Source organism: Podarcis erhardii, assembly GCF_964252035.2.
Source record: "Podarcis erhardii genome assembly, chromosome: 13".
Taxonomy (NCBI): domain Eukaryota; kingdom Metazoa; phylum Chordata; class Lepidosauria; order Squamata; family Lacertidae; genus Podarcis; species Podarcis erhardii.
The window spans coordinates 23,029,636-23,040,025 of record NC_138502.1 but is presented as its reverse complement, the minus strand read 5'-3'; the positions used below and the strand labels follow the sequence as shown (position 1 = coordinate 23,040,025).

Below are 10,390 nucleotides of genomic sequence, written 5' to 3'. Positions count from 1 at the left end.
AAAGACGAAGAGTCCTTACCATGTAATTTATTCAGTATTCATAGAGAGATAAAGAATGTTGTCTCTATTCAATGATGACATTGCTCCAAGTAAAGTTCCACACACACCCCTACATGTCCCCTATTCGATGTCACTCCTGCATCAGTTAATCTCAGTTTTCTGCCTCTGGGCTCCCTGTTCTAACCCTCAATGCCCATCTGGTCTTGGGAGAGGTGGGGTCAGGAATGCTTTCCAAGGACACTGAGTGTGTCAGCTGTCTCTCCCCTGGTGTTTCTCCTTCTTCCTGCTGTTCCTCTTCCAGTACTTCCCAGCTTCTGCCCTCTTCAGCCTCTGAACTATGCCCTTCTGCAAACCACTGTTCTAAATCTATACTGTCCTCTTGATCTCGGGAAGGTTCAGGAGAAGGGGGGAGGGCACCATTCCTCTCCTCTTCAGTCCAGTTCCTGACAATAAATGTAATAGTGAAATTAAGAAGATTATGGGAACAGTTTCACATATTCTTATTCTTCCCTCTTTTCTCCCCAGACTGTTCCCTTGTTCCAGATATCCTGCTCCATATATCATCCCAGACATTTCATGTCCTTTGGTTTCTCTGCCTTTGGTGAATTCCACCTTTGCAGTGTTCAGTTGCTTATGCTCCCTCCCTAAGTTCTATTTGGTGCCTTTTTCAACTGGAAAACCTATGACGTACCTGTGACATTGGGGGTGAGATGAGAAGAAGCTGTGCTGCTCCTTTCCTGAGAACCATATTCAATGAATTTATAAGAAAGTACAGTTTCCTACAGAGTGCAAGGTCAGACTACTACATGGTTAGAGCTGACTTCATACAATCTAGGACTTTGATGCTGCACTACACATCCTCCAATAGGGTTTGTGTGATGTGAGCCTTGGGTTTTTATGTATATAGGTGACTAATGTCAGTGGAAGATTAAAAGATCATTTTTTAAAATTAATTTTATTTATTTCATAAAATTTATATTGTGCTTGACTGTAGAAAACTTCAAAGTGAGTTAAAGAAAGAATAAAACAGCAATATTACTAGTAAAAACAATTAAAACATTTTTTAAAATTAAAAAACCCAGCAATAAACTGAAAACACATCGCCATTTCAATCCTCTGTGTAGGCTTATCTAGCCAAAAATATTTTCAGCAGGCATCCAAAAGAGTACAGTGAAGGCACCTGCCTGATGTCAGTAGGCAGGGAGTTCCACAGTATAGGTGCCACCACTCTAGTATATATATATTTCTTACAAATGCAGAACATATATTATGTGGCGCCTGTAACAGTGATGAACTTTTGACAAAATGCATCCGTTGTTACTCATACTCAGGACTGAACTCAAAGGATTCAAATAACTTCAGTGCAATAGTTTAAATGGGTGAGGATGACTAGATAGATTGATACATGCAAACACATATCTATGTTATGTCCCGTTTCATTCTGGCATTTGCCTATAAAAGTGCATTGTTTCTAATTAAACCTCACAGGGCTGGATACTGGATTTACAGTGGGAAAAGCTTCCTTATTTCCTGTAAGAAACAATGTACTGAAACATTTTGCAAAGTGCAACTTTGATGTCCCTGTTCCTCATGGTATAAATAACTGGATTCATCAGTGGAGGTACTACAGAATATAATACAGAAATCACCAGATCAAGATCTGAAGGTGCACCTGAGACAGGCTTCAAGTAGGCAATGGCACCAGTGCTTATAAATAAGGAGACAACAATGAGATGTGGTAGGCAAGTTGAGAAGGCCTTATTCCGTCCTTGAGTAGTAGGGATTCTGAGCACTGACTTGAAAATCTGCACATAGGAAACAACTATGAAACCAAAACAGGTAAAGACTATAAATGCACTGAAAGCAATAACTCCAACTTCAATGAGGTACAAATTATCACAGGAAATTTTCAGCAGTTGTGGGATTTCACAGAAGAACTGGTTGATGATGTTGGAGCAGAAGGTGATGGCAAAAGTGCTACCGGTGTGTAAGGCCGAGTAAAGAAGGCCAGCTATCCATGCACTGGCTGCCATCTGGATGCAAGCTTTCCTGCCCATCACTGTCTCATAGTGCAGTGGGTCACAGATGGCAACATACCTATCATACGCCATGCCTGTGAGCAAGAACAAATCTGAGATCAAGAAGAAGAACAAAGAATACACTTGTGCAACACACCCAGAAAATGAAATCTCTCTAGTGTTCCAAAGTGAATTGATCATGGCATTGGGGATGGTGACAGAAATGGAACCAAGGTCAACAACAGATAAATTTACCAAGAAAAAGTACATGGGGGTATGAAGCTGTTGATCCAGGGAAACTGCTGAGATGATAAGAAAATTTGCTGTCAAGGCTGCCAAGTAAATCACTAAAAAAAGAGTGAAATACAAAACGTTTTGCTCCCAGTTGTCAGAAAAATCCAAGAGAAGAAAAGTAGGAAGGACAGTTGAATTAGGCATTTTCTCCTACAGATGTGGCATGGCTGCTGATACAAAAGAGAGAGAAAGAGCTTATTTAATGCATGTATTCAGCAACCTATTAACATTTTTCATGATCTGTCACAATCAGTAACGATAGAAATGAAGCAATATATATATATATATATATATATATATATAGCATTTCATTAGCATTATGGCTAATGAAAAAGCAGGTATATCATCCCCATTATGATGGACAGCTTTATGGAAGAAAAGAGACTTCAAACAATTAGAGTTGCAACCCTATATGCTTTTGAATAGAAATACATAAAATTTTGCTGTGGTTGCCAGGTTGTGGTTTACAACCTTCAAAGACTCAGCTGCTTGAGTCAAAGAAAAGGAAAGCGTTTCAAAAGCCTGAAAATTATTTTCTGGTTCAAGGTAAAACCTGAACTGGGGAAGAACTGGAGAAGATCTCATGGACCCTCTCATTGCTCCTAAATACAGTTTCCTGCTACCCAAAAAGAAACATGGGAAATAAATGAAGTTACTTAACTCTGAGTCAGAACTTTGGTCTATCTAACTGAAAAGTGTCTACACCGACTGGCAGCAGTTCCAACAAGGATCTCTCAAGTCCCTACATGGATATGCCAAGTACATGGAACTATGTGGGGAAAAGGGATATAAATGTAAAAAGAAGAGCAAAAGACAGAAAATATGCTTTCAGGGACTTTGTTTTAGTCAATCAAAAGGCTCTCAGTTCATTAAAGTTTATGTTCCACCATGCCACAAAGTCTATGCCACAATTCTGTTAAACTTTAAAGTGCCACAGAAATCTATAGGTCATTTCATGTTATACATTTGAAAGCATATCCAAGCTCATTTGAAGCACATGATTTCCCCCCAAAGAACCTTTAAACATGTGCTTTAAGTGTGAGTTAAGTTTGCTTTCAATGTATAGCTTGGATCTGCCCTATGTTGGTTTTCCTGCAACAAATTAGACACAACTAACATGTCTGGAAGTATGGCTTAACACCAAGTTTTTGGAAATGGTCACATTGAATAAATTTATAACATATAAAAAGCCCCCTCTCCCACCTCTATTGTACCTATACATACCAGTAAAGGATACGGTCCTTTTCCTTCAATGGGGATGCCCAATATGCTGCCAACTTTGTTTATTCCCACATATTCCAAAGACATTTGCTGGAAAGGAGGCCTGCTGTCCAGTTATGAGTAATCCTGATCTAATAAACTCTACTCATTGTTTAACAATTCTTTCAGCTATTTTTATTTTCAAAACTATATAGATCTTAATTCTGATCGTAAAACAGGAGATGGTTTGATTATTGAATTATATGTGTCATTAAAGAATCAGTATTTGGGAGCTAGTGACTATTTTAGCTAATATATCTAAATTAAGTGTTGAATCGCACAGCTGATTCTTCAGAGTCACTGCATTTGGTGGTGGTGATGGGGGACACAGGTGCACATAGTGTGCTGAAAAAGGGCGCACACACTCCCAACTGTGCTGCTGAAGTCTAACAAATGAGATGAGATGAAGAAATTTGTGAAAATTAAAGACAACATATGTTTGTGTTCCTGTGAGAAGATAAGACACTATGTATGTTTTTGTGTGTAAGAGAGAGTAGAGGAAGTTTGCATTCACTGGCAGAATTTGAGACCAGGGAGAAGAGTTGGTGGAAGAAGATTGGAGGAAATTCAAAATCTATTTACAGAAACATTGTAAAATTTTTGAATGTTGATGACATTGAAATGAAATGAAGGGGTTCTAGTAATAAGGTAAAAGATTATGTAAAGTGGATTGATATTAGATGAAAGTTCGAAGTTAATGAATCTGCTGAACCAATTTTTAAGTGGAATACAAAAAAGGGAGGCGTGAGGAAGTCAGGAAAATAAGTCAACTAGAGAAATTTTTTAAAAAGAGGGATTTTTGTTTTTCTTTTCTCTTTTTCTTTCTTTTTTATGTCAATTGTCTGTATTTTTGTATTTTTGTATTTTTTCTTGTGTTTCTATTGTCTTATAACTTCTTTATTGTGAAAACTTAATAAAATATCATTTTTTAAAAAAAGGAAGTTTGCATTCAGCAAAAGAGAAGTGTGCATACACAGGGCATTAACCCAGACATTTAAATAGTGCAAGTGTGTGCACTCAGAAGTAGATCCCACTGTGTTCAGTCAGCTATATTCACGTACAAAAATGCAAGGTGCATGTGCTTAGGTAAGGGTGCAATCCTAGGTACACATATCTGGCAGTCAGTCACATTGAATTTAAAGGGAAAACAAAAAAAATTCCTTCCAGTAGCACCTTAAAGACCAACTAAGTCAGTTCTTGGTATGAGCTTCCGTGTGCATGCACACTTCTTCAGATACACTGTGTATCTGAAGAAGTGTGCATGCACACGAAAGCTCATACCAAGAACTGACTTAGTTGGTCTTTAAGGTGCTACTGGAAGGAATTTTTTTTGTTTTGACTATGGCAGACCAACACGGCTACCTATCTGTAACTGAATTTAAAGGGGATTGCTTTTCAATAATCACAGATCTTTTGCTTTCTGTATGGAGTCCATACCACATGAACAGATGTATGCAGTGACCAGGTTACTGCACTTTACCATAAAAATACAGCAGCTACAGAATATTTACTGCCAGTATTAAGCAGTCCAGAGACATCCCAGCTATGAAATGGTAGGTTGTGATTTTTGATGCTGACACTGATTTCAGTCTATGTATTGACTTGACAGTTACACACTGCTTAACACGTATATTAAATATTTCAAGGGTTCAGACTGCTTCACAATGTTATCTAGGGAATGCTTACAACAATTGAAATATCTAGCCTGCAGTTGCTTTCTCAATGTTAAAGTGCATTTAGCAGATGTAAGGAGAGGATGTTGTGATGGATTATGTCCTGCCACCTGCCAAGTTTTCTACATTGCAAATTATTCTTTGGCATTTCCTACTGCATGACAATAGGGAAAACACTAGGAGGGAGGGTTCATTCTTTCCTTCTTTTTTACCTTTGCATGCTGCATTGTCATTAGTCTTGCTTGATTTCTTCATTTATATTTCATGAAAATAAAGTCAAAATCTCTAAAACGAGCTTCTTGATTTTCCATATCTTCTATAGCAATGAGCTGTGTGAGTAAATATGTACCTTGTAGTGACAAGGTTTCATGACTCTACACTCTGCATGTGTCCTTGGAGAAACTACAAATCCCAGTAGCATTCAATAGTAGTGGTCCCAAGAGAAATTATCTATGGATCGAAATGTGTCTTATGTAAAACACATGAGGAATGTTCCTATTTTTATGACAAAGGAGCACTATACTCTCCCCAAAATATATTGCATCACATACAAGGTTGATATTCTGTGTGGAAAACAATAAATTAAATAGCCTGGCCAGCATGATTGTTCCACTTAAGAAAAAAAAGTGAGTGACACTGCACAAATTAGGACATTTCAAACAATCCAGACCTCACATATGATGCACATCATGGATGCTTGTGACTGGTGTCATTCTATTATCACATTGTAGTGTAGCCCAGAGATTTCATGACCTTGACTTCAATGTAGTTGAAAATTCAGTTAGGTCAACTTCACCTCCATTAATTCCTACCACCATTCATATTGAGTAATAGTAAAGTCTTCTGTTCATGTCCATGTTAGTCTCCCCACTGTGATCACATATTGGAATAATATTTCATAATTCTTTTTTAAGTTATATATCCTTTAAGTTCTTTAAGTTACACCCAGTTCTGTATATTTAGGGTTTTCCCAGATATTGTCCCACTTAAATGGGGTCAGCAGTGATATTTTTCTAGAAAAAGAGGTGCTGGAACTCACCATGAACACCTCCCTTGCAATAGCAATGGTGCCCACCTGATAGGTGCTGGAACTGAGTTCCGATGAGTTCTGGTTGAAGAAAAACCCTGGGGTCAGGGAGATATATATTTGGTGCTGGCCACATACCAGGAAAAGGGCATATGATTGGTTATATTTCTACACCTGATGACAATTAAAAAACCCAAAAAACCCTATTGTCTTGGGAAGTGTAAATTAGGAAGCTTTGCCTTTAAATGCAAATTGCTCCAAATCTTTTCCCCATTTCTATGATCAGCTAACAATTGCTTCTGGGGCGTTTTATATGTAATTTGAATGTGATCAGTTATTTTTTCAATTTCCTCATGTGAAGACTTTAAATTACTTTAAATCATATGTCTGAAATTACTGTATGTTACTTGGTACAAAGCTGAAGACCTATCTTACCCACAGCCTTATTCAGCTTTATTCTATAGCTTTTCTAAGCAGAAGGGAATGGGAAGTGACCCTGCTGGCAGGTACTGGCAAGACTGAGAAGCACTTCTATCAATAAAGTGAGGCAATTGAGGGCTTCTCTAAAACCATGCTGAAAAACTTCTATCAGTGTTCTTTGATCTAACATTGTCATTTGGTGGGATGAAATATATTCTACAAATTTTGGCGGATTATTTAGCAGTGGCCATTTCCGCATAGAGCTAGACTTTCACAGCAGTCCATGCTCTGTTAACCTTCTTATTGAACTGCTGCATTGCATCACACATGGTGTTGCCCTTGAATATGACTAAGAAGCCTTAGTTGGTGCAGAACCTGGCTGCCAGATGGATTCATGTTACTCCAATTATAAGTGGCTGGCACTGGAACTTACCTTTGAAGTGTAACTACCCATATTAGCCTGCTTGTCACATACATTCTTAGGTTAAGGTATTTTGCTGAGTCCTGTCCTCAGCAGAGCTGCTTTTGTTTGTTTATTGTTACGTGTTTTACATTTTTATAATGTAGACCATCCTATGAACTTGGGCTGAAGGGCAGAACATAAATTTAATAAAATATAATAATTTGCAAGCCCAGTCGCATTGTTGCCAATCCCTGGCTCAGTCTCTACATGTAAAATATGATTAATAATTCAGACAAACAACTATCTGGATTTTAAATGGACACAACTTTATTCATTACAGATATAGGTGGAATTTTGGCTCAGGCATTGAGTGCATATCCATTCCAGCCTCCTGCTGGAGGACTGGAACCACAATCAAGTCATGGATGGCAGTAGTCTTATGAATCATTGACCTAGCATTGCACAGCAACACCTTCAGGTCATGTGGGTTTCCCTTGTTGATTCCAGTATCCAACTGGTCAAGACCAGACCCAGAGACAGGGATAGTCTTCAAACAATGACTAAGCCTGCCTCCTTGGTAATGACATGGTCTGGTCTTAGCGTAACCCCTCCTCCTACCCATGATCACTGAGATTGGATGTCCCAGTGCATCCCCCCCTTTGGAACTTGCCCCATAACTTTCTCAAATGAGAGAGATAAAGAATGCAGAGCCCTCAAATATTCCACAGTACTACCCCACAATATATTTCATTCCTAGTATTATTTATTGTCTGCAGCATGAAGTTTCAGATTCAATGCATTACTTTAAAATATATTTTATTATCAAATAGAAACCAATATATGCACAACGTCCTTCTACCAAATCGAACCTTTTCTAACTGAACAAGATAATCAAAAGACCTTCTCTTAAGATTTGCTGACACAGTTAAGTCTGATTGCACTACATTTGAATGTGTTGGAGGTGAAATAGACAATCTTAAAAGTGGTAGAAGGACAACAATGGATGAATAACATAGAAAATTGGATGAATGGAACACAGAGCAATCCCTAAGAAATATTAAAATGATTTCAGTTCAAGCTGAAAAATTGTAGAGCCAACCATTCACATGCAGAAACAGATACAACGTGGTTTTTATAGAACTCTAAATATACTTTTAGAAGAATGCCCTAAATGTAAGAGTTTCCACAAAGCAGTTTTGATTTCTTTGTTTCTCATGCTGTAGATGAATGGATTCAACATAGGAGGAATTATGGTATATATAACAGAAAAAAATATATCCAGATCAGAAGAAACACTACTGGGAGGCCGTACAAAGGCAAAGATTGAAGTGAACAAAAACACAGTGACAACTGTGAGGTGGGGAAGACAAGTTGAGAGGGCTTTTTTCTTACCATGTACTGAAGGAATTTTGCGCACAGCAGCAAACACCTGCATGTATGTTATGATGATGAAAATGAAGCATCCTATTCCTATAAAAACCCCTATCAAAATAAACCCTGCTTCAACTAGGTAAATGTTAGAGCAGGAGAGCATCAGTAACTTTGGGATTTCACAGAAAAATTGATTGACAGTGTTTGAACAGAAGGTGTTTGCAAACGTGCCACAAGTGTGTAACATGGCATAAAGAAGACTTGTAATCCACACAATGACGATCATCTGAATACAAGCTGCTTTGTGCATTATTGTCTCATATTGTAATGGGTTGCAGATGGCAACAAACCGATCGTGTGCCATTACCATTAGAAGGAAAAGGTCTGATGCTGCAAAGAAGAAGAAGAAGAAAACTTGAACCACACACCCAGAATATGAAATTGACCTGCTGTTCATGATGGAATTGACCATCGATTTCGGTATGATGGCAGAAACGGAGCCAACATCCATCAGTGCCAAGTTTGTTAGGAAAAAATACATAGGTTTGTGCAGATGATGATCAAGGGCTACCGCTGCAATGATAAGAAGATTCCCAGTCACCGTTGTCATGTACATTCCTAGGAACAGAAAGAAGTGTAAGATTTGTAGTTTTCGAACTTCTGAGAATTCTTTCAGCAGAAAGATGGATATGGAAGTAAGATTGCTGATTTTGCCTTGATTAGTTGCATTCATTCTGTAGAAGGAAGAATCTGAGAAGTGTCAACGTGTCAATATTCATTAACCAGTTATTTCAAACAAGTTCCTCATTGCATCTTTCCTACATTTATGTGGAATATTTACCAGGGCACTATTGTTCATTTTAAAGTCAAACAGTATGATGACAGTTGAATCAGCAGCATCATGTTTCAAGTATATATGATACCAATTGAACATGGATAGATGATAGGAAAAGAGAAACTTGATAAACGTCAAGTTTACATCAAATCTACTCAATCCCATTAAAGCATTTTGAAATACCTTTAATAGCAAGATTCGATTTCTCTTGCCAAAGATAGACAAGTCCATGTATCTTCTCCATGAAGTACTTTCAACCTTCCTGTGCCCCTTGCCACAGAACATGTAACTGATGTTTTTTGTCTTTGAAATGTCTGCATATGTAAGGATGTGGGAAAGCAAATTATTTTTAGACTGTTTTGTCAACTTGGGATCTTACTCCCAAGTTGATGAAACAGCTGATCAGAAAACATTGTTAAAACTCTTCAAGTTCATGTTGCTTCTACTTTTTTTAGCAGGCATGATGAAATAAATGCAACAAGTGATTGAAAACATGAAAAATGTTCACAAGTGGGCTGACATTTGTATGTATATATGTACAGTATATGTGTGTGTGTGTATTCAAGAAGTCAGTGTTGATTCAGTAGATGATATTGGGGTTTCATACAAGATTAATATAACATACTGTAATTGTATCTATGTAAGAATGATATGTAGGGCTAAAATTCCTTGAGGTAAATACTGAATCTGAAAGAAGGCCCACATCTCCAGTTCAAATTTTAACATCAGTATAAAGGAGAACTGGTGTATAACAAACCACAGTTATTTATCTAGTGAAGTGAGTGCTCCTTCCCCCTACCCACCACCCCATAGACAATGCTGTTCCATTGAGACAAAGGCAAATGAGATAGATAGCAATTAATGCAACAACTCCTGGATGTCAAGATCCAGATTTTGGGCAAGTACTCTTGGATGAGAGAACCCCAGCAGAGATTTAAATCACAAAACATGCAGCAAAGTAAAGCAAGGTGATACAGGCCTTTAGACCTTTAAAACATCCGCTTCTACGTTGCTTCCAAAGTTCACCTCTTCCCTTTGCATAGAAAGAGACCACACATTTGTCAAGCAAGTTTTTAAAAAGTTTATTTA

The 10,390-nt window shown here is 37.8% G+C and overlaps 2 protein-coding genes across 2 annotated transcripts in view; both read right to left on the bottom strand.

Annotated features, from left to right (window-relative positions):
• Positions 1-1,523: 1,523 nt before the first annotated feature.
• The window catches only part of LOC309326947 (olfactory receptor 14A16-like), a gene marked incomplete at both ends in the record, with an annotated part of 47,340 nt that continues 38,473 nt past the window's right edge, over positions 1,524-10,390 (bottom strand). The window contains one exon of the mRNA XM_081835975.1: positions 1,524-2,365. Coding sequence (XP_081692101.1) covers positions 1,524-2,365 — 842 coding nt within the window. The remainder of the gene's footprint in view (positions 2,366-10,390) is intronic.
• Positions 8,228-10,390, bottom strand: part of LOC309328453 (olfactory receptor 14A16-like) — a gene marked incomplete at both ends in the record, with an annotated part of 9,874 nt that continues 7,711 nt past the window's right edge. Inside the window, one exon of the mRNA XM_081838452.1 lies at positions 8,228-8,950. Coding sequence (XP_081694578.1) covers positions 8,228-8,950 — 723 coding nt within the window. The remainder of the gene's footprint in view (positions 8,951-10,390) is intronic.